The sequence below is a fragment of the Protomyctophum bolini genome (genome assembly GCF_963924005.1).
Source record: "Protomyctophum bolini genome assembly, chromosome: 4".
NCBI classification, from domain to species: domain Eukaryota; kingdom Metazoa; phylum Chordata; class Actinopteri; order Myctophiformes; family Myctophidae; genus Protomyctophum; species Protomyctophum bolini.
This window is the reverse complement of record NC_137865.1, coordinates 36,076,660-36,101,792: the sequence shown is the minus strand read 5'-3', so window position 1 is coordinate 36,101,792 and position 25,133 is coordinate 36,076,660. Positions and strand designations below refer to the sequence as shown.

Sequence of the window (25,133 nt, the reverse complement as noted above, 5' to 3'; positions counted from 1 at the left end):
TGTCTATCGTTGCTTCATCAGGATGTTTCAAAAGGGGTTTTCCATATTGTATTGTTTTTATACTGTGCTAAATAAATAAAACCAAAGAGCTGTACTGTGGGTCTCAGTAACCAGTGCACCATTAAGACCAGAAAATGTATTTATGTGAAAAACCTATGTTTCTGTATCAGTGGTGCTCAAACTATTTCATGTGAAAGGAAGGTTGTGAAAGAACCCCAAATTTATATATAATTGGCCCGATCTGAAAACATGTTCCAGGGACCCTGAAGAAGCAAAGATTTGAGTTAAAAACGTTCGCTCTGAAAGAATATATATTCAAAGATTTGCACAACATTTTCACGATTAAAAAGAAATAGAAGATCTACAAGCTCGTAGCTTGTAGATCTGCTATTTTTCAATAGCTAAAGTATAACACAATGCTTTAAAACACCAAAAGGGGTTCCCGTCCTGAATGGGCTAATAAAGAGCTGTCTCAGGTGAACCAGGGCACTAAAGAGCTGTACTGTGGGTCTCTCAGGTGACGTGGACCAGCTGAAGGAAGAGTGCCGTGGCCTGAGGGACGAGTGCCAGGCGTTGAAGGAGGACAACAGACGTCTCTCGGAGAGGCTGCAGCTGCTGCACAGGCAGAGGACGGGGTGAGTGAGATCACTGAGATGGCAAAACGGCTGCTCAGTGCTCTGTCACCGGCCGGCGGAGCTTTTCTTGGTCAGATGGTCGGGAACACACACATCATTATTATAACACAGACAATACACACACACACACACACACACACCGTCTGGGGGCAAGCCCAGAGAGTGCACAGCCTTAAGCCCAAACCACACCAAATGGGTGGAGATAGACGCAACAAAACGGTTTTAGCCTTCGCCCCAGCGGTGTCCTGTTGCACGTCGGCGCATGTCGACCCAAGTGACTCAAAACATTTAATTCAATGGTTGCTTGCAACTACATGCGTCTACTCACAATCGTTTGGTTGCAAGGAGTTGCATGGCGACTATAGGGATGTCTCGGTCACGTGTTTTTTGGCTCCCGATCCGATTCCGATCATTTGAAAATGACGTGATCGGCCCTGATTTCCGATCACGTGATTAGATCGGGACAACCCTAATGGTGACCTATTGGTGTGGTTTGGGCTTTACACGTGACATTATCACTGGGTGGTGATATTTGACCACATTAACCCTGGACAATAAAAACAAACAAACAGATCTACAAGCTCACAATGCATCACATCATGATGCATAATGTGAGCTCGTCGATTGGCTATTTTCACGATTTGTCACACGGCAAAATATATATATGGCTTAAGCAGTTAAATTGCACCTGTTGCATAGTCGAGGTGACCCCCGTGACACTGCCAGTCTGCCATGAGTGATGACAAGTCATTGAGGGGAAGGAGGCTTATCAGGTCGCCTTTTATGATTGTTAGTGAGATGGCGGTGCAGCTAGGTTCATGCCAGGGTAGTGGGTACTGCGGCCGGCCATTGCCAAAAATATCTGCAGTGTGACAGTGAAGCATATTGTCCTCTGCAGCTGTGGTTCTAAAACACAATGTTTGGTTCCCAAACATAGCCGATATACAAGCTCACAAAAATGTTTTACTTCTTAAACACTTGTTTTCAAATTTATGGGATTTCTTCGATTTCAATGTTTTTTTTGTTTTGTTTTTTGTAAATGTTTTGAAATAATTATGATTAAAAACTAAATGTAGTAAACTGAAATGAGAGACCCATCGAAATGTTTTTGCGACCCACAAATGTGTCCCGACCAACCGTTTGGGATACCAGTGTTCTAAACTCTCCTGTCCTGCTGGTTGGTCATTGCAGATCCATAGAGTAAGACAGAGTTACGACATTGAGAGGGCAGTCACAGGGTTGTCACTGTTTGCTATGCTCTTTGGCAATAGTCTAGTCTATGTAGAAGACATTGGACTGGCCCCATGAAGTGAACGGAGTTGTCATAACTGTTACGGCCCAATAAGTCTAGGGGCAAATGTACTCATAACATAAAACGGACAGAAAACCGACTGCAGATTCGAAAATGCTTTTACTTGCACTTGCAGAAAAAGGTTACAAAGTTACAAAACTATTTGTTTCAGTTGGTGGAAGTTAATTGACTTTCAAGTACATTGGCTATCATTTATTATAAGAGTAATAAGTAGTATAAGTTAGAGAGAAAGATATTACAGCTGACTATTTATAAGCACTTACAGACGTTACAGTGGTATGGTGTTCCAAAAGTAAAAGGAGACCAACATAACACTAACATAACCAAACCGAACCCTAACCGATAACAAGAGGACAACCTAAACCTAAACCTATAACAAAAAGGTATAAGCAAAGGTAACTAATAACGAATGGCTGGAGTAAGATAAATGATTTTGTCTCGTCGCAGTCCAGACACACTGATATTTATAGGAGACGCACAGAGGCCTGCAGTTCCTCTGCTAGTCACATGACCGGCTTTGACCAATGGGGTTGATCAGACCCTCACATACAGTAGCTTCTACCGGTTTTCGGTCTGTAGCTGGGATAAGCACAGTCAACACAGCAAACAACAACACTAGCCATAGTGGCGCCTTAAGGCCTCACTCACACACACGCAAGACACACTTGTGTCCTGTGTCTTCTGTGTGTCATGGCATCTCAATGCATTTCCAATGGGAGTCACATGGTTTGAAGACACAACCTTGCATGGGGGGGTGGAGGGCAGAAGACAGCCATGCAACAAGGTTGTGTCATGTGTCATAACTCCCATTAGAAATGCATTGACACACAGAAGACACAGGACACAAGTGTGTCTTAGGTGTGAGTGAGGGCTAAGACTAGTGCAGTGTAATATGATTGTTTATTTATTTCAGTGTCCTGCACACAATGCCCCTCATGGGTTTATAAGATAATAATAATAATAAGAGCCACCAGCTGTTGCAGTAACTCTGTCTTACTCTATGGCTCTGGGTCATTGTAGCTGTATTATCTATCATGGACTATGTTAGGCCTGGAATACCATGGGAATGTAATTAACTGGTGGAATGGAAAGCTAGCAGCTGCTTTGGTCCCTGGGGAGAATAGAAAAGCTGCAGAAGTTTGGCTCCCCAGGACCAGATTTATAAGAAATGCTGTTCTATGGCATAATGGCCTTGATACAACTTTTACTATAGCATCACACGTTTGAAGTAAAATAAATAAATACATAAATAAATAAATATCATATAGGATCATAAAAAACATGAGAGCGAGATTGTTAATTAGCTCCCTCGTTACAACAATAATTTCCATATTGAACCTTCGATATAGCGTGGCTAATGGGGCTTCTTTGCCATTTTCAGCACAGCTGGAAAGGGAGGGAAGATGACAATCGCCCCGCCTCGTCCCCCGCATTGTATTTCCATTGTGAAATAACATAACTATTGTCCATTATTCCAGGGCTTGGTTGAATGCTTGATTCTGATTGGTCAATCGATGAATTCAGCTGTGTTATTTCTTGATAACAGACCGCTCTGCTCTATAACAGACCGCTGTCTAATCAAAGCCTCAGAGCACCTGGCTGCGCTGCTTGGATTTTATGCTGTACCCAACATGACAGCCCTGTAAACACACACACAATGTCATGTACAACTAAACTTAACAACTTGCTCTCAAGAATGTTTTTGAAAACATTTGAACCGAGAAATAGACAATGCAATAACAGAAGGCCAGTGCAAGACTGATGGAATACTTGGTAAGCAAGGAAATACCTAGTTTTGTTGTTGCTTTTGGGTCAATGCATTAATTTATGAAGAAGCCGTGTAACAAGCGGGACAATAAACGGGTCGGCGGTCATTATCGAGAAATAAAATCCCTTTCAGGATGATTAAATATCTCGATTTCGTCTCTGCGTTTAATTATCCTGTCGGAATTGTCTTCATCCCTTTGTGAACAGTTCCAACAACAGCGTCTACCTCTCCCTGAAAGAGGAGGACCCTGCGGACGGGACGGAGGAGAAGGACGTCGGGACCGGCTCAGAGGGCACCGTGACGGAGAGCTACATGACCATGGCCCAGACCGAGAGCACCGTTAACTGCCGCCTGGTCGACGCTTCGATCCAGAAGAACATCTCATTCGATGGAAAGCCCATGACCGCCACGAGCTGGAATGGAGGCATCGGGGAGATTGTCTCCCTGAGAGACCAGCTCAAACAGGCTGAGGAGAAAGCATCACAGGTCCAGAGAGAGGTATACAGGTGGCTAAGCATATAAACTCCCAGAACCTGAAACTTTCCAGAACCGGTCAAGTTCTTTGATGGTTTTTTTATGGAGTGGACACGGGGACTCGAGGTCTCAATTCAGCCGACACTGTGGCATATTTATTTCTGCATCATGAAATAAACACACACAATGCAGCAGGCATTAGACAACACAGCCTCTGCAGCACACCAACCTGTAATGAGGGACAATTGGCAATCAAGCATACTGCAATGCAGTCACGCAGTCACACAGTCGTGCGGGCGTGCAGGCTAAAAGATCAGATTTGAGGAATAAATCAGATTTGAATTAGATTTGAACTGATGTGACTGTAGTCTAAATGGGGCCTAGTGAATTTGGACTTCTCAGTGTTGGTTTTGACCTTGACAGAGTAACAGATGCTGATGCTCTGCCGAAACAGCAGAGCCTTCTTCAGAGCAGATTTTTTTTATATAATTGCGGAACCATGTGAGACTTAAAACTGTCTAACATTCTGGTACATATTGTTTAGTCCCGTGACAATTACAATCAATTTGTAACAGAAAACAACACAACTACCATGAAAATGCATAACAGTGTTGAATCAGCTGTCCTAAAACTGACACACATATTATGGATAATTGGGTTACACAACGATAGCTGACACGACACGATGAGCAGAGCTATTCTTAGCTGGCCTGGAATGTGTTATCATTAGCTGGCTGCTGTCATGTCCCGCTGTGTCAGCATTGCATAAAATAAAAAAAGTACAATATTGTTTTTTTGTTAAAAATGTAGTGACAGAAAAATGGCATCATTCTATGTGACTGACTCCTAGCCAGGTTAACCTAACTGGATTTAATTAAGACTAGTGAATATGTAAGCAGTTCCCCCATCCGGCTTGACCTCCAAACATAGAGGAGGGGAGGAGGGAGCACTCGTTTTGGCTCATGTGACAACATTCCGGCATGACAACTCAGACAGCTTACTCATCGTGAGGCCATATTGGCTGCTTGGTCAGTTACTCATCGACAGCAAGGCCTCGAGGTTTGTTGACTAGTGATTTATATAGTCATGCATTTGTTGTAAAACCTTGGATGCATCAAAACGAGCGCTCCCGTGCTCAATTTGACGGGAATTGCTTAAGTTAAGCGCAATGGATTCAGCTCACGGTATACCTCAGTCAGTTGTCAAGTGATTTGAAAAGTCATGCATTTGTTGTAAAACCTTGAATAAGTCAAAACCAGCACTCGCGAGCTCAATTGTGATGGGAATTGCTTTTTTGTTTCGTTTTTTTAGATTTGTTTTATTTGCTTTTCTGCCTTTATTGATAGATACAAGTGAAGATTGACAGTAAAGAGGGAGAGAGAGACAGGGGGAGACATGATGCAGCGAAGTTCGTCATGAACGCTGTCAGGCCAGAGCCTATCTGTGGCATGCGCCTGGACCGCTAGGCCAGGTGGCACAATGGATTCAGCTCACTGTATACCTCAGTGTCCACATTAGCCAGCTTTGCAGACCCCTTTCAATGCCATAGAACAAAAGAATGGATAAGATAGGTACCCGCGGAACTGACCTTGCTTATATTAACATTTGACCGAGGAGCAGAGCGTAATGTTTCTTGTCCATTTTGTCTCCCAGTGTGACGGTCTGAAAACAGAGCTGCAGGAGCTGCAGGTTTTGTTCGACAGCAGCCAGAGGGAGAGGGCTGAGCTCGAGGAGGAGCTACAGCGCTGCAAGGCGGAGCTGGAAAAGCTAGCTGGGGGGACTCGGGTAAGTGGACAACACAGGAGCAACACGGCACTGGATTCATGGATTAAAGTTCTCAGTCGCCACGACTGATTTCAGTCATTTGGATTCCATAGACGTCAGCGAGCGTGTCTTCTGTGAAATTATGCTGCGCACACCAAAAAATAAATAGCAGATCTACGAGCTCACAACACATTGCAGTCCGAGATGTTGTGAGCTTGTAGATCTGCTATTTTTGGTCATTAGTTATTTTAAGATGAGAAAAAATTTCAAGTGATCAAACTAGCAGTAGAATACAAGTTTAGAAGCATCTTCCAGATACATGAATGGTCTCAGAAATGTCATGATTTCTTCAGCTGGTCTGGCGTAAAACATCATCATTACATTTTCAGTCTTGAGATTCTTTTTTGCTTTATTCCATGCACTGGATTGAGAATGTAATGTGTTAATAAAAATAAAAAAGTTTAGTTCACGTGTGCTTAGGAAAATTGTATTTCAACGCATTTTAGCTACTCAAAGATATTAAAGATAGACTCAAATAAAGATAAATTAATTAGTTGAATTGTATTAGTGGTGAGCACATAAATGTTTCTAACCTATTCCTGATCTACTAACCTTGTTCTTTGCACTCACTGGTACAACTAATACACCCATACCCATTTCTGTCGAACTCACATGTTATGTGTCTAAATCTTATATTGTAGTCAGTCAGTCAGTCAAGCATGTTTGCAAGTGAACAGACTAAGCCTGTCTTATCGGTGTGTGTTTCTCTTTTAGACTGGGGTTACTGCACTCTGTTTTTTTGTCTGTCTTGTCCACTCTCACAGCAGTACTAGAACGCTCTTGTTCTAGATTAGAATAATGTCCTAATGTTGTTCTAATGAAAACACACGTAACAGCAAACTAAAAACTAAAAAGAATCACACCTGTGTGAACTGAGCGGTGCAACTATACATAAGCCTAGTAGACCTCCTCCCTGGCCTGTGTGTGTGTGTGTGTGTGTGTGTGTGTGTGTGTGTGATGCTGCTGCTCAACAGTGCCATCCAGCGGTTTTGGCGAGGTGTTGCAGCTGTCCGTGCTCAGACATACAGACACAGAGTACATACACACATAGCTGCCTAATGGAGCGGTTAGGCACCGCTCAAAATTATTTTTTAGGAATAAAAGAAAATGCTTAATTTCTCATCAAAGCACAATTAATTTCAGGGCCAAGAAGAGCCCATCATTCACTGAAGACATGTGAATGAAAAATGTCAATACATTCAGAGAAACTCTTGCAGTTACGTGTTTTTCCCCCTCTGCAACGATACAAATATATATAGCGTTGTCTTTGCGTTGTGTCAAATTGTCTGCTCTGTCCCTGTCCTCAATCTGTCCATGTTTTCTCAGTGTCCATGACTTCGCAGTCTGTCTAATGAATGCTATCATTACAGAACAATATCTTAAATAAATGAAATATGTAAAACATTTGGATATACAGTATAAAACAAAACAATCACTTGTGTGTTTTAACACGGATCAAACCAGCTGGTTCATATTTTTCATGTGACATGCATTGTCATCTCCAAAATGTTTCCTCTGAGCTGTGCAGGCATGGAACAGTCGGTGCAAAATGTTTCCTCTGAGCTGTGCAGGCATGGAACAAAATATTCAAAATAGATATGGCAGATTTTACTCTGAGGTCCCCCCCCCCCCTTCCTTTCCCCACCAAAACCGGGAGGCATAATCTTCCATTCTTACCTCTTGCTGGTCATGCTAAAGTCTCTCTAGAAGCGTTAATATATCCAAACGAGAGGCATGCTGAAGTCAGAAATGAAGATAGAACATTGCCCATCTGGTCAAAACAATGGAGAGTTCCCTAGATTAGGATAAATACGAGCCATTCTTTCGGAGCCACAAACAAGGAAGTGAACGACAGTGCGCATGAGCAAATCAACAAGGAGTACATTGCAGAAGTAGATGCCAACCCCCCCCCCCCAAAGAAAAAGACGCTTATACACGTCTTTAGCATCCTGTAATTCTGTGAGTTAAATTTGATGAGGGAAGACTGCCACTTCAGCAAAACACTACATTTTGTGGTTGTGATCATACTGTAGGTAAACTCTCTCTCTCTCTCTCTCTCTCTCTCTCTCATTTGATCAGCATAATGCCACACACGGCTACATGAGATTCACACAGGAAGGCTCACATTGACTCAGATTGTAGTAAATGCAATGGTGTAGAAGTCTTTACTGTTGCTGTAACGCTGACAAGTAAACAATCTGTATTCACAATATATATAAAATATATACGCAAAAAGTAAAACTAACCCAGGTTTCAAAATCGTTCGAAAATAGCAGATGTACAAGCTGCACAACAACATAACGTTTTGAGCTTGTCAAATAACCAAATGTAAGACTCGGCTTCATTCGTTTGTTTTGTCATAATAAATCTGTCAAATAATTGTAGTCGAGTAATGTAAAAGCTAAAAAATTAAAAATACTCAAACTAAAAGTACCACGAAGATGTACTTGAGTAAATGTACTTAGTTACTTTATACCACTGGGTATCTGATTATTTTTAATTTGGCATAAACCTTTTGCATTGTTCTTTTTAGGAAAAAACTAAATGACTCCCTCCATCGCTGCCCTGCCCTCACCCCCCCCCCCCCCCCAACCTCAAATGCCACACAGTTCCTGCATTCATATTTTTGTGTTTCATAATGACTTTGGTGGTGGTTGGTTGTTGTTGCTCCATCCATCTATTCACTCCCTCATTCATTCCTTCCATGTCCATTTTCCTGTTGTGTGTGTGTGTGTGTCTGTGTGTGTGTGTATGTGTGTGCGTTTTTTTCCTTTTTGTCCTCCTCAGAGCTTCATCCATCCGTCTGAGCACCCTGTTCTCTCCATCCCCTTCATAGGAATGATTATAATAGTAGCAGTGGTTTGGTGCTGGTTGTCGGAGCTGGCGTCCCAGAAAGCAAGGTACGGGTGGGCATGCAGGGGTCAGCAACATGTCCGTATACACACAGACAGGATGTGTCCGTGCGTGGCAAAGACTTGTCCTGGTCCATGGCAAATATTAGATTTTCTGTTTTACACGTAATGTTCATCATAAGACCCAATTACTGAATGTCAGTTTCCAGGTTTTCTTCACAATATTTATGACACTTATTTACTACGACACTATGACACATTAGGAGTGCACTCGTAGGCTACTAGCGGTGCTCAAATGTTTTATTTGCATGGACCCCCCTTAACTCGAGTGTACAAATGGAACCAAATAGACCGGTACGGGTCCAGTTGGTTCCATTTGTACACTCTCAGAGTTACAGACCTGTCATGGTCATTCAGGGCTATCTCTTTATGTTGTTTCTGTTAATACTCATTACCAGAAACAACATTGTGTCCGTGGCAAAAATGGAATTGTGACAAAAATGTCCACCATAAGCAAACATGGCGATGACCCCTGGTGGGGCGTCTTCCGTCTTCTGCTAACGTACAGTAATGTGTTTTACACACTCACCATGTGGAATATAATATAGGGCTTGTATTGCTTTGCTACCGTGCACACACACAGAATTCATCCAGGTGCACTCGGTATGAATTAAACAGGTGTCTTAAATTGCGGTGTAATAAAATATGTGGAAGATGGACATGGGACGGGGCGGGCAGCTTGGCAAATCGTCTTGTACAAACCACCATGTTAATGAATGTCCAATATACAGTGTATAGGTCGCCTACTTTCAGGCGGGCATCGATTAATGCAGACGTTGTCGGCTGGATCAACGACAGCTCTGCTCCAGGTCTGCTCACGAGAGGGGCGACAACGCAAGCGTCAAAAAAAAAGCTCAACTCAATCCAGGTCTGGTCAGTCGCGGGAGTGTGCACGAAACGAGCACGATTGCATTGTCGCCACTCGACGTCTACAGAAAAAAAAACGCAGACCTTATTGAAAAGGAATTTTACTAGGCGCGTTAATCGCTGCCCGTGTGAAAGGACCTATAGTCAGGGTGGTTAATAGTGGTATCCTATATTAGACAAATCCACAGAGGGGTGCCCTGCTGGGCGCGGCCATTACTGAGGTGTACAGTAATGGCCCTCGGTGCCACACTACAAGCTTGTAGATCTGCTATTTTTCAATAGCTAAAGTATAACATAATGCTTAAAACACCAAAAAGGGTTCCCGTCCTGAATGGGTTAAGCGCAGCAGGCACTGATTAGCCACACCTGGTCTACTGCTCCGTGGATTACACCTTAGTAACACCCCTCTGTGGATTTGTCGATACGAGCAGCTCTCCCAACCCAGTTCCTCCAGACCCCTAGTAGAGGGGGGCCTATAGCAGTTGGCTTTCTGTGGGTTTTATGGTTCCACTGCAAAATTGGCCATTCATTTTTCCCATAGGGATTTACAAAAATATTTATATCAATTATTTTAAGCCTAGAATCAAACCATCCAGGATCCTGGTGAATCATGACAATACTACCTTTGATTCTGGAAAGGAAATCAAAGAATCAAAGTTGTTATGATCATTTGTGTAAATCTCTATGGGAAAATCGAATGAACCATAAAACCACTCCCACTGCTATGCCCTATAGCTGGTTTCCCTATATCTATCCTGCCAGGAATGTAATGTTAACTTCCTTATATGCCTTAAATAGCATTCCTGAGGATGAGTACTGAGAATCACAGGCCTTTTTACTCATACTAATTAGTCTCTCTTTCCACAGGGGAGTGAGGTAGGTTGGAACCACATCTTGTCTGTCACCGCTGCCTCTGCGGCGGTGTTGACCATGGTTAGCTTGTTGAGAGCTCTTGCGCGATGCTAACTGTGTGTGTGTGTGGGGCGAGTCGGGCGACAGACGGACATGGACGGACAGGCGTCCACTTTGGCCCAGCGCCTCACTTCCTCCTCCTGCCACACGTCGAAAGACTATAGAACAGGAACTGTTCTGTAATCAATGTATTGTAATACCTTCCCTCAAACTGACCAGCCAAGAGGGAGGACAAATCCTTGGAATGTTCTTATAGGAAATGAGAGGGGTACGCCACGCACAAAGAGAGTCATCTCACTTTGACATGAGGAGACCGATAAATGACAAAGAGGTGGCTCCATGGGCTGGGTTGAAGCACAGATAAGCTATGACACAAACACCATCTCCCTCTCCACTAGGTTTCTTACTTTTTTGTTTTTCGTCAGTGGTTATTGTAATATGGGACTAGGATAATGGCTCTGAAAATGAATGTCTTCTGTCATCTGTCATTAAGGTTCTTGTATTTGGTCATTTTTTATTTATTTATTTGTGGTTTTGTGGTTTTTCCTCATCGCAAAACATTATGTTTATGCACTGAACACCCTATACATAATAGGCCCTTGAAAGATTTGATCAAAAGTGTAGTTTCAAATTAGTTTTTTTCCTTACAGTACAATTTAAAAGTCACCGTTATCTCATCTATGGGCAGATTCACACTGAGTCCGTTTGAGTCAAACTGTTCCCGAATACGATTGCCTGGTCACCACTGGCCATGATTCACATTGGCCTTGATTCTTCCGCACCCGAGTACACTTCATTCAACTGTATTTACAATGCATCGATCCGTATCCGAGTACACTTCAATCGGTCCCGAGACTACCTCCATGCGGTCCCGGGAACGGTTGGGTGATCCGCTCCGGGGGAACGGTACACAGCATTCACACGAATGCATTCGCATTCACCCGAGTGACCATAGTTCACCCATAGTTCACCCGGGAACATAGATTCACACTATGGTCCCGGGTGCGCACTCTGGACCACACTCTGGTGTGGTTAGTGTGAATGATTAGGTCCCTGGACCGTTGAAGTGTATTCGGATAGGGATCGTTCCAATGTGAATGCATGCGTACCTAAAGAAGGAAGTGGACTTTTTCTTTTTTTTTAGAACGTGACATCTAGTCGACGAGCCAAGCATTAACACACCACACAGACGTTGCACGACGCGTAACACCAGCGCATTTCACAATGTCTCCTGTTGAATCTGCATATACACGCAGTATACTCGCTGATCTTATTCTGCGGACTACATGTGGCTCTTGGGCTTAGCATAGTCTCCAAAGTAAAACAAATAATAATAATGCTAAAGTAGAAATAGAATCCATAGCAAACACGACACTGGAGCACAGAGCTGACTGACACAGTGAATAGCAGGCAGGCTGACAGTGAAGTAACGGCAAAGAGGCAATGCAGTGTGTCAGGATTTATTGGAGACAATGTCGCAGAGTTGATGGTCAGTGTCCGTGCGAGCCAGCCTTCAAGCACCCCGCCACCTGGAGGATCAAAGTGTGTTATGCAAGTGTACCCAGGTGCGCTGTTGAATCATGGCCAACGGGGACCAGGCAACCGTATTCGGAAACGGTTCAAATGAAACGGACTCAGTCTCAGTGAATCCCGGACTGCCTGGCATTGCAAAGACCCCGATTCCATTAAGGGCAATTTATCATAGTTTTCAGTCAAATCTCACTTACCCAAAATTCTAAATGCAATAAATCCAAAAACTTTGAAATACTATCCAAATGGACAAATCAACTCCATCCAGTTGCATTCATTCCAGGCTGCTTGACATTTGCACATCTTCTTTTTTTTCCTAAATGCCCCTCAAATGGGTGAGAGTATGTAAGGCGTATGTATACCCTCCCTGCTGAGTGCTGGTTCATCCCACTGTGGCTCTTTGTACATACAGTACTGGGATCTTTGTTTATCTGTGACCTCGTCTAGATGAGCAGGCCCTGAAGCTTGTTAGCAGCGTGTGTGTTTTATTTAGGTGTGACTGACTCTAAAATCAGTGGAGAAACAGCATTCATTCATTCATTCATTCCAGGTACGCATCGAGGGAATGTGGACTGTCAGCAATCTCTTCTTTTTTTTGACAGTTGGTCTCACTTGGACATGATATGGGCCCGACTCACTTTTGACCACTGAGGCCGCTAATGCGATGGGAACAAGGGTTCATCAAATGCAGAGGGCATTATGTACCCAAATCCAATATTTAGAGCCGAGAATGTGTAACACTTCATGCTATGTAATAATGACACGATTTCATTCGTGTCATTTCAAAAGTAGGCCTACGTCAAGACTCTAAACGTTACGTTGTATCATTCGTGAAATGACTTGTGACTTGGTAATGAACTCTTAGAAAGGGGTCTGCATGTTAATGTGCATAATATAGAAGAACAATATTTAATTTAGTGTTTGGTATGATGTTTGTTCCTTTGTATTTGATGTAAATAGTCAGACGTGACATTATTGTACCATGTGAGAAATATTTCTTAAATCCATTTGTACTAGCTTTGTAGAAAGGTTGATTCTATTTTGACAGAGTATTGTATATTTGATAGCCAAATAATATACTATTTAAATGTTTATTTATGGTTGCATTATTCACAAAATCTACTAAGAATTACTTAACATTTTCAATAGGCCTACTTCTGTGTTCATTGGTCGTGTGGGTACTGCATGCATATTATTGACTGCATTTGATCTTAGTTGCCATGTTATAGAGCAATATTACTCCTGTTCTTCCCAGACCCTTTCCCATATTTAAGGTATGCATTTAGATATTTTCTGAAAGCATTTTGTATAAATTTAACTGAGCTCGGAGAAATAATGTATTCTCTCCTCTTGGCGCTTCATAAAATAGATGGTCTACCGGGTTAAAAAAAGGTTTCATTAAGAAGCCTCCCACTGGCCAGCCAGGGCGCCTGATGGAGGGGAAAGGAACTGATTGGAATTACGTGTTCCTACCACACGCTACGTCCAACCGGGCAAAACTGCACCCTGTCAGGTGAAAAGAAGTGGCTTGGAGGAAGCATGAGGTCAGTCCGTTGCTCTCCCCAGGTTAGCAGAGGGAGTCTAGAGCCCAGGATTACACTACTAGACAATTGACACTAGGTGAAAAAAAGGTTTTCTAAATCATGGGATAAAAATTCGGAAAAAGAAAAAGCAGTTGAATTTACATTCCACTAACTCGGTTCAATGACCCACAGGACTGCAATTATTTCCACTGTCGACTGCATAACTTTGTAATGACAGATCACTTCCTATAGTAGCAACTGCTGTAGTACACATTGACTCATTCAGTAGTGATCATAAATGTATAGTAGTCGTCTTCCCCCCCCCCCCCCCCCCAAAAAAAGAAAGAATTATCGTATTTGATATATCTGGGGACCCCCCATCCTCACAAAAACTTGGAATGTAGCAGTTGAGGCATTACACTTTGTTTGACTTGTGAAAATAGCAGGTCTACAAGCTCAGATCTAAAAGCTTGTAATCTTGTAGATCTGCTTTTTTCACAATTTGTTCCTCTTTCTTATATTATTACAAACATTGAAGACGAAGGTGAGGACGCAAATTCTGATTGGCCGGAATGACATGATGTACGATGATAAGAGCGCCCCTCACTTCACACGGGTGTGATTTTTATAGTACAGTTTGTTGGTTACTTTTGATTTAGTAATGTTTCTCCCCCCACCCCCTTTTTGAGGGGCACCAGCCCCTCCTATGCACAGCTTTGTGTGTTTGTATCACGGAATGTGATTAATTGATTGGCTGGTGTATAATGATATATAAGTGTGCCCTACACACAAGTGTGATTTTTATTTATTTTGGTACAGAAGTGGTTCTCAACCAGTGGTCCTTGAGGGGGTTCCAACTTCCAGGTTGTCCCCAGCTAAATGATGGAGAGTTGGTTAAGATCTTTAACTCTTGAGAGTGTAAAATGAAAGTAGATGGACCCTTATAGGTCCATATGATTTCATTTTACACTCTCAAGAGATAAACTATTGTTAAACAGCTGCATTACTTACGGTAATTTACAAGAATTCTACACAATTAGAAAATGTAGAATAATTGTTATTTTGATCAACGTTTGCCTGTTATCCCTCCAACATCAATACAGCATGGACATGTGTACATATTCTTTATTCTTTTAGAGAGGCTAAATCTCATGAAATGGTGGTCTGTGGCTCAAATGCAGAATAAATGATGGGCCTTGATATGAAAATGGGTGAAAACCCCTGTAGACTATACTATACATTTATTAAAAGGTCCTTGAATTGTCACTTCACTGTCATCTGGGTCTCCCCCCGAAATCTGGGGGTCCCGATGACCTGCAGGTTGAGAACCACTGCTCTGTGACACCACAGTGTTTCTTCGCTTTTCTGCTTTTCTCATTAATGGAGTTGGTTATATATTATAGTCGTGGCTATTTTGTTACCTGGAGGTCTATTTTGTACTGTAAATGACTTGAGAGAATAAATATATATACTTACGTAACGTATGCACTGAACATCATGTCTGATGAGTTGGTTCTTTTCATGGGGGCTGACCTCACCCTATGAAGCCGTCACCACCAGACTTCTAAGGTGTCGAGGAAGGAATGCCATTCAGGAAGTTGTCTTGACTGATGAGCAGCTCTTCGCTGGTGTCCCGTTACAACCAGGTTGTATGGTTATTAATAAACGTTCTCCAAAGTCATGTTATGAACTTTCCAACACATTTTTTTTTACAGAGGCCAAAGATCTGCTCGTCAACACAGATGACGAAGCCTTCTATATTTCCAGACTAGTCCTTACCCTGTTGCCAACAGTCATGGTTTAGTGAGTTTAAATGATGTAAGGTGTCTAAAAGTGGCCTTATACTAACTTCCTTGTCTGTTTCAAAGGCAACTTTGGTTAATTAACATACTTATGCACTATATATGTCATCCTTGCTTAACTTCGCTAACACTTTCTACGAAGCCTGTCTATGATGATAGATGTCTATAATACATTGTAAACATATTTACAAAGCATCGGCTTATAACACATAATCACAGGCATCAGCAATATAATTTAATTTTAAGTAAGTATGTTTACATTGGTCTTCTTCATAGAAACCACTGCATATTCAAAGCATTTGTTATTCTGTGGCTTCAAACTTTGGGAGAGTTTTTTCCACCATGAGCAAATTGATCAAATCGAATCGAATTGATCGACATGATGCCGAGTCTGACATGATACTTTAATGATTCACCGTTCTAAAGCGACTACAAACTAAAAAGGTGTTCTTGTAAGCATGATTTATGATTACCATGGAGACCATCCTGTCTGTGTCCAGCTAGCCTGACAGTGAGTATCCTAAGCATGTCCGCATGTGTCACAGTTATTCTTACCTCCTGCCGCCTTGCAAAGGTCACTACCAGTCATGTTTGGTGTCACTGCCATGTTTACTGACTGCTGAGTAACTGCTCTGCTGACATTGTTTTTAATCATAGATATAGTTCTATTAGTTTTTAATTATATCATATACTCAATTTATACTAACCCATGTGATGTACATGCAGGCTATAATTATGTCCTCTGAAGTCTCTTAACCTGCAGGGCCTACATAACCTCATTCCTTTTATTTTTTTTAAAGTTGCGTGTCAATGTAAGCAACCAAGTGTCACCTTCATTTTATATTCTACCCCCCCCCCCCCCAACATCAGAACCCCTAATTGTCTAATCCTACCTGAATCTTCCCATGGAAATAATTTTGACACACACCCACACAACCTGAGCTTTGAACATTGAGTGGATTTTCTGTGGTCTGGAATTTTCTTTGTGTTCTGAAGACTTTTGAGCTGCAATGAAAACAGGCAAAACAGTGACATCTGCTGGCAGATTCCTAGGTCATATATGGGATCTGTGGAGTCCTACCTCACAATCCACAGGTAAATCAGAGCACTTGTTTGAGACAGAAAACCCCAGACCACAGAAAATATAATTAACATTAAAAGTTCAGGTTTTTTGGGTGTAATTGAGCTCAGAAAACCTAAAAGAAAAGTATGTCACCATATCCCTTTAAATAAGAAATCCAAAAATGTTTGTCCCTGGCTGTGTCTGAGCACGAAAATAGCGTTTGGTTGGTTTTCATCCAAACTGTGTCACTGTTGTGCAGCCTATAATACACATATTACCTGTATATATGATGCTTTTGGGTGTGACAGTACAGTACAGTCCATACAGTACAGTAGAGGGACCCCGGGCCCCACGCAGTAACTGTCATTTCTCAACCGTTTCAGACACGGGCGGCTCGCCGGAACCAGCCCGGCCCGCTGGGCCCGTTCCTGGGGGTCTGGATGTTCCAGGGACCCCCACACGGTAAACTGTAATTTCTTGACCGTTTTGGACACAGGGCCGGCACCCTGGTCGAGTTCCTGTGGGTCTGGAAGTTCCCGGGGAACCACTGGGGACCCCCACACGGAGTTGCACCACTCACTTCACATGGGTGTGATTTTTCAAGAGCAGGAGCCTATAGCCACACAATAAATATAGTAGCCAGGGGGATTCATATTAATAATCTTTTTGTCCAGTAGGCTTATATTAAAAATAATAACACACTGCTCTCACTTTCTTTTATTAGTGATCAATTGTTCAGCCACTTGGACCCCGCCGCCCCGCGCATTCACAACAAGCGAGAAGTGAAGTCACAGCCCACCTGTCACCCAAATAGGAGCGACTAAAAATATCAGGCACTGCCACAAGTGTTGCTTCATCATGGGATCTGACCAATCCCTCCCCCACCTTACCAGCACCAATCGCAACTCTTACCGCTATCCTTAGGATTAGAAAATAGTCTATGATTGTAGTTATGACACACGATGATATGGCATGGGTGGGTGTGCCATGGCCCGGGCGGGGGGTCTTTTATATAAAGCCCTTCGCCTGCTCCTCTCTCACTACTCAAAGTTTTAAACACAAGCTACAAACTCAACTCTTACCCACTGAACCGTGCGTAAAACCCAACTGACCTGCAGTGAAACTCAACTCAAGCAACGAATATATTTGCCAAGACACTGCAAATTAGAAGAAACAGCGGACCAGCCTTGCACAGCACACTGTAAATCGGATAATTGAATTCATCACTGCCTGCTCCTGACAGAAACTTGCTCCTTCGCAAGTACATCCGAAAAGAAGCCTCGATCGTTTTAAACTCCCGGAGAGTTTTTTTGAACTTTCACCACCGAGTGCGCTCGCTTGGCAATAAGTGGCAACGACCCGCTAAAGTTCCTGCGGCACATTTTTCACACCTTGGTCTTAACTGCGGTATAAAAGTGGACACGGAAAACGCCACCATGATGAGCAACAACTACAACGACCAGGACCAGCTTCCTCCACAGTACTACCAGGAGACGGACTTCGGGGACCAGGACGAAGACGACGAGATGCCCGCCACGGAGAAGGACCTGGCCGAGGACGCGCCGTGGAAGAAGATCCAGCAGAACACGTTCACGCGCTGGTGCAACGAGCACCTCAAGTGCGCCAACAAGAGCATCCAGGACCTGCAGAGGGACTTCGGTGACGGTCTGAAGCTGGTCGCTCTGCTGGAGGTCCTGAGTCAGAAGAAGATGTACAGGAAGTATCACACCAGGCCCAACTTCAGACAGATGAAGCTGGAGAACGTGTCCGTGGCCCTGGAGTTCCTGGACAGGGAGCACATCAAGCTGGTATCCATAGGTATGTTTTATTTTTATTTTATATTTTATTTTTATAGGATATTAAATAAGGATAAGTAGTAATGGGAGTATGGCAGTGGTTTTCATTTCAACCCTTTTCATATTATTATTTTTTCAGCATTTCATCCACGGACTGGTAGCCTACCAGTTGATGAGATTTAGACTTAAAATAATTGTTATCGTTGGACAGGATGTTGTCCACAATTCCGTTCTCTAATTGTGTAGACTTCTTGTAAATTAAGTAGGCCTATAGGCTAATGCAGATGTGTAACAATAATGTAACTCTTGAGATTTTTGAACACTCAAAAGTGAAAGCACTTAAAGGTCCATTTGGTTACAAACTCTCCATCATTTAGCTGGGGACCATCTTGAACCCCCTCAAGGACCACTGGTGGTCCCCGGACCACTGGTTGAAAACCACTGGAGTATGGGACTAACTAACCAGCTATTTCAGTAGTGGCCTCATTGGTAATTGACTAATTGTAGACCTTCTACAATAAATCGAACAGTTTATGAATACATACGTAGGCCATTCTCAGTACCATACACAGAGTAGGCCTACATCCATTTGTCCTCAAATTCAAACTATACAACAGCTGTTTGTCTGGCATGTTTAACAGCGCCTTTATCCAATGCGCTTTACATATATTGTACATTTCATTCACCCATTCACACACACATTCATACACCGAAGGCGGTGGAAACCATGCAAGGCACCAACCTGCACATCAGGAGGTGTTCAGAGTCTTGCTCAAGGACACTTCTAACTCTGGGGGAGCCCTGTTGCCAGTTCGAACTGGCAACCTTGTGGTTACCATCCGGCCACTCTACGCCTGAGGCACTGCTGCCCCTTGTCTTTCACAGTGTGTCTGTCTACATGGCTGCATGAGCTGAGTCAGATATGGAAACGCAGGAAACAATGACACCAGAGTGCCATTTAGATCACTGGTTAATTTCAGACAGTCAATGCCCGGTTTACGAGGCCTAGTTGGGCATATATCAAAATACATGATTTTACTCCGTGACTGCTGTGGTTGGGTGACAAACTTTACACTGGAAAGTGGAAATTCCCTAGGGCAGTGTTAATTAGAATGTATGCAAGACAAGCACTCCACTCTACATGTGTGCGATTGCACACACACACACACACACACACACACACACACACACACACACACACGCCGCAGCTTGCAATCACACCTCAGTGAAGGTCAGTGGTGTCAGGCCACAGATCAAGGAGCTGCCGTATACTGTAGTTGACAGCCACTCTCACTTCACTAAAGCTCTCCAGACATAGTAGTGTAACCAGAGCATCCTGGATGGCACGTTAATGTCACTTAACACAAGAGTATAAAATGCCCTAACTGCTGCCTGCAATTCCCGTAATCCCACATTAGGAGGAAGAACCAGCCAAAACACAGTCTCTTCCACTGAAACCGTCTAGAGACTTAGAACAATGAACCTGAGTTGGCTCTGTATAGTCGGACTGATTTTTCCCTCTACACCAATTATCTTTGCCACGATTATCCGATCTACAAGCTCACAATGCGTTGTGATCTTGCAGGCTACACAGTACACAGTAATAACAGAACATGTGTTTCCAGCTCAGGATACAGTATATCAATCAGGATAGAGAACTCAGTCTGGATCACATGTTAGTGTAATTGAAGTGTTGACAAAGAAATAAGACCGGAACTAAAAATGAAGCTGATGAATGGGTACTACTCTCCCCTGATTGGCTGAAAAGTTGTCACCCACTTGAAAATGTATTGTCTGCTTATTAAATAGCATTAGAATGTTGGTCAGCTGTTGTATAAGTAGGGCATGCGCATGCATCAAGTGAGTGGCAAGTCAATAAGTGGCAACTTTAACGACGTCTAATGCAATCATATAGGACCTTTCTGTCTGGATGTATGAGCTGTCAAGGCCAGAAAGGATAGTTTTTTGCCACTCAGGCGTTCCCACATAACCTCTGAGTATGATGATGATATCAGGCGCATACCTTCTATTCCAAGGTTTTATTTTCACTGAATGACTGAGGTTTTGCTATCATCTGCACTGCAGTGTCAATACACTGCATTGGTGTATGTCTGTATTGGTGTATGTCTGTATTAGTGTGTAATAGAGAGAACAGTTACTGTATGTCAGCACTAAGGGCTGCTGTATTGCATTACTGGGAATATACCACTGGGTATACTGTACACTGGTAGTAGGTGCATACATAGCGTGTGTGTGAGTGGGTCCTTTGTATACCTCCCATATCTCTGAGGAGATCCGAATTGCATGGCGACGTGGTGGATAACTGAAGAGTTATGACTGCTAATCAGTCAGCCGCGGATAGATAGATAGACCCCTGCCCCATATTTCATGCAAGGAGAATAGTTATTAAAATTCTGACAGTGAAGCCTGCGGTTCCAGTGACTGATGATCCACCCACACACTCGGGTGAAATTCCCGGTGTGGTCGAGGCTTTTTAGCAGAGCCCTGTGAAGGCGACACGGTGTGTCCCATACATCACGTGCAGTGCAGAGCGTCTGACTGTGTGCCATCTGAACAGGTCTCCTCTGCGCTCAACCAGCCCCTCAATCGGGAGTGTCCCGCTGCTGCGTGGTGTTCCCCCAAAGGTGTCCTGAACTAACTGTTCAGGACAAATCTCCCACCGCTAGGAGAGGCCACATACAGTACATATATGCCTGACAGTGTGTCCGGGTTCGAGTCCAAATCCCGGCAACCTTTGCTGCATGCATTCCCAGTCTCTCTCTCTCTCCCTGTTTCCTGTCTATCTTCACTATATCCTATCAATTAAGGCAGAAAGCAAAAAAGAAGAAGAGAGAAACGTTAGGCGAAGGCGTGCTCTACTCAGGGGGGAGTCTTTATACTATAGTCTCAATAGCATGGGTGCAGATTATTGAAGATACGTACATAGAACAAGGAATATCGGACTCTCTTGAGTATAGTTTCTTATTAACTTGTTTTATTTTCTTATTAACTTCTCAATGTGGGGTCCGGGGACCCCCAGGGGTCCTTAAGGGAGTTCTAGGGGATCCCCAGCTAAATGATAGTTTGTAACCAAATGGACACTCTAAGAGTGTATACATTTGTATTTGCATTTGTACACTCTCAGAGTTAAATTAACATTGACTTTACATAAAAAAAATGTGGGATCCCAGAGAACGAAATGCCATTGAATGGGGGTCCGTAAACTAATCCATGTCAAACTAGGGGTCCTTGAAATTAAACGGGTTGAGAATCACTGCTAGATCTTCTCTTATGCAGGGTCCCTGGCATATCTCTTTAAATGGGGGTCCGCGGGCTAATTAGTGACAATTTGGGGGTTCTTGACATGAAAAAAGTTTGGGAACCACATGTCTTAGAGAGGATGGGATGTGTCTGGCAGAGGGAGGGGCATCTGGCCAAATGTATCCGCATTCACAACTGCACAGCTGATGGAAACAGTACACCATATAGGCATTGACATTCTCCATATAGGAAACATAGGCCATACTATAGATAGATAACATATTAATCCCCAGAGGGGAGGAATTCGAGGTGATACAGTTAAAGTTATACAGGTACAAAAGTGTGTATTTTGAAACATAAAAGAGAAATATATACAATAATATATCATAAAGAGTTTGCTTTTCCTAAAAAATTTGTGTCACAAAGTGTAACCAGAGACTGATGTCTGTTGAACCACACGTCCTAAAAGTCAGAGATGGATGGATCAAAAACCCGCACTGTGCCATGCTGGCCACCCACCTGCCTGTGCCAGTCAAACTGTGACACATCAAACACAGCGCAAACATCCAGGCCGAGAGAAATAGAAATGTTTTACCCCCTGCATTCATATCGAATTGGTAACTCTATAACCAGCCAACGTTATTATTGCTCTCAGGGAGATATCAAATTTAAATGATACGATATGAAGTCCGTTGGCAATATCATAATATTTCATAAGTGTGGTTGGGGATGGGTATATATGCTACTCATAATTAGCATTTTATTGTAGTGGTTTTGTGTTTTTCTTCTCTCTCCCGATCCACTCCCTGCTGTTTGCTGTGTCTCATTAGCCACAGTCTGTCATTCTTAATCTTCTTATAGTCAAATCCCATAATTCCTGTCTGTACTGTCTGTTCATTCGTATCCATGTCCATCATACAGTTCATTTTGTATATTTTGAAATGTGAGATATATATATTGTGGTTTGAAAACATTTTAAATCCAACTGGTGTTTATGCAGAGACTCACTTTGACACACATACTGTACACATGCGCACACGCACACACACACACACACACACACGCACACACACACACACACACACACACACACACACACACACACGCACGCACACACACACACACACACACACACACACACACACACACACACACACACACACACACACACACACACACACACACACACACACACACACACACACACACACACACACACACACACACACACACACACAGCCTCAGCTGTTTCTGCCTCCAGTGTTACATTGTGACTGAATGACACAATGTCAGGTTGGATCACATCATTTCAGTGACTCGTCATCCTCCTCATTCAATTTGCACAGAAAATACATTATTATTGTTATTATTACAGCCAAAAGCCAATGCAATTGACAAAATTTAGGCTTTTTAAAAGTCAACTTGATAATTTGTATACGATTACTCATATTGCTCTGAGTGACACCCCTCAAAAAAGTTCCAACTCCTGCCTGCACAGAACCAATATAATTTAAATCCCATCTCTGTGTCGACAATACTTCCACAGACAGCAAAGCCATCGTGGACGGGAACCTGAAGCTGATCCTGGGTCTGATCTGGACTCTCATCCTCCATTACTCCATCTCCATGCCCATGTGGGACGACGAGGATGACGAGGAGGCCAAGAAGCTGACACCCAAGCAGCGTCTTCTGGGCTGGATCCAGAACAAGGTGCCCCAGCTGCCCATCAAAAACTTCAACAAGGACTGGAGGGACGGCAAGGCCCTGGGAGCCCTTGTGGACAACTGTGCCCCCGGTAAGAACCCCCACCTCCAACACCTCCACTTCAATTACCGTTAGGCTGTTAGGGGCAGTTGATAAACCCGTGCCAACCCCTTAAAAAGGTGGGTGCCTATGCGATTTTCACTTTAATCCGTCCATGCCTGAGGCCATCACCATCATGACATTAAAGTTGACGATTAATTGTCATTGCGAAATAATTAACCATTTTAAAGTTGCGTTTTATTTCCTTTAATACACGATGCAACGTTTTTGTGAGCTTGTAGATCTGCTATGTTCGCAATTCATGAGAGATCTTTGCCCCAAAATAGGGACTCCAGGTTGAGGCTTAGAAGAGCATGAACAACGATGTGGAATTATTTATGGAAATATGGCATTTCTGTTAATGTCATCCAGGTGTTTTTATGCAGATGAAAGGAAGGGAACAATTCTAACCATTATGCCAAAAATCATTGTGATTAGGGGAAAAGGGCAGTTACAGTAATACCCTAATTGTGACAGGCTTACGCACCTCACAGAGCGGTGGTTCTCAACCAGTGGTCCTTGAGGGGGGGTCCCAGGTTGTCCCCAGCTAAATGATGGAGAGTTGGTTACCAAAAGGGAGGAGCGAGCTTAGGTCTCTCTAAGGACGAGAGGTTATAAATGCTGACTCAAGGATCAGGTTCTGTGGCTCGTTAAGAGGGACTACTGTATACCATCGTTTACAGTCGGTCGCCATGGAGTCCAGGGTCAGGCATGTGCCAGCCGACGAATCTGATACCGTATCACCTTCTCTCCGGAGAATTTCTCTCCTTCTCTCCCTGTCTACAAGATGAGAGATATGCTGCACGCACGCACGCACGCACATGTACGCACATGTACGCACGCACATGTACATGTACATAACGCATATAAACCCAGGTTTGGATGTCAGCCAGACTAATCCGTCTCTGGAGAGCAGGTAGTGTCAGTATGCGTATACACTATGTGTTACTTATGGGGGGGGGCATGCGGCTGCCCCAGGCGGGGATGTCTCTCTCTGTCAGCTGTCCCACAATGACTGAAGTGCTCACTCCGTCTCTCTGTCTCTCCGGCCCGGGCCCGGAGGCCCAAGCCATGTGGCTTTAACGTTTATAGCCTCAGAGTCAGCACCACACAACAACACCCCCAAATTTGGGCACCATTCCTTCTCTTCGTGTCCAGGGAGGGACGAGAGGGATGCTTGTTTGGCACCGTCTCACCAAGTAGAGCGATCTGTCACACAGACAGATATAGGGTGCCTGTGACACACACACACACACACATTTCATTTCATTTTTTTAGCGAGAGACGTCTCTTGGCATTGCCTCTCAGAGACAAAGGTGCAGATACAGACTAATGAGCACTGTGTTTATACGAGCCAATGATCTGAGCTGAAACATCGTTTAAACACTGCGCTCAGTGTGCTGCACCATACAAGGTTGTGATGTCTTCATGTGGTCTAGTACAGACACCATTAGGGGGAAATAAAGCTTATAAAGCTGCAAATTAGATAACCCAATTAGATAACCCAAGCTGCAAATTAGATAACCCATTAATCCATTGAGACCTGAGACCAGATTCTACAAAGGTCTTCTAAATCATGGTCTTCTATGTCAGTGGTTCTCAAACTATTTCATGTCAAGGACCCCCAGAATTATCTGTATTTGTCTGTGGA

General features: G+C 43.3%; 2 protein-coding genes across 3 annotated transcripts in view; both read left to right on the top strand.

Moving 5' to 3' along the window:
* LOC308314719 (uncharacterized protein) overlaps nt 1–15,250 on the top strand; it is a 40,598-nt gene extending 25,348 nt beyond the window's left edge. For both annotated transcript variants that reach the window (XM_080762379.1, XM_080762378.1), the window contains exons 8-12: nt 518–635; nt 3,922–4,213; nt 5,843–5,974; nt 8,801–8,913; nt 10,660–15,250. In XM_080762379.1, coding sequence (XP_080618505.1) covers nt 518–635; nt 3,922–4,213; nt 5,843–5,974; nt 8,801–8,913; nt 10,660–10,672 — 668 coding nt within the window. In that variant the 3' untranslated portion in view covers nt 10,673–15,250. The remainder of the gene's footprint in view (nt 1–517; nt 636–3,921; nt 4,214–5,842; nt 5,975–8,800; nt 8,914–10,659) is intronic.
* Nucleotides 15,251–17,588: 2,338 nt separating this feature from the next.
* LOC308314316 (filamin-C-like) overlaps nt 17,589–25,133 on the top strand; it is a 46,564-nt gene continuing 39,019 nt past the window's right edge. Inside the window, exons 1-2 of the mRNA XM_080761883.1 lie at nt 17,589–18,440; nt 23,226–23,474. Coding sequence (XP_080618009.1) covers nt 18,059–18,440; nt 23,226–23,474 — 631 coding nt within the window. The 5' untranslated portion in view covers nt 17,589–18,058. The remainder of the gene's footprint in view (nt 18,441–23,225; nt 23,475–25,133) is intronic.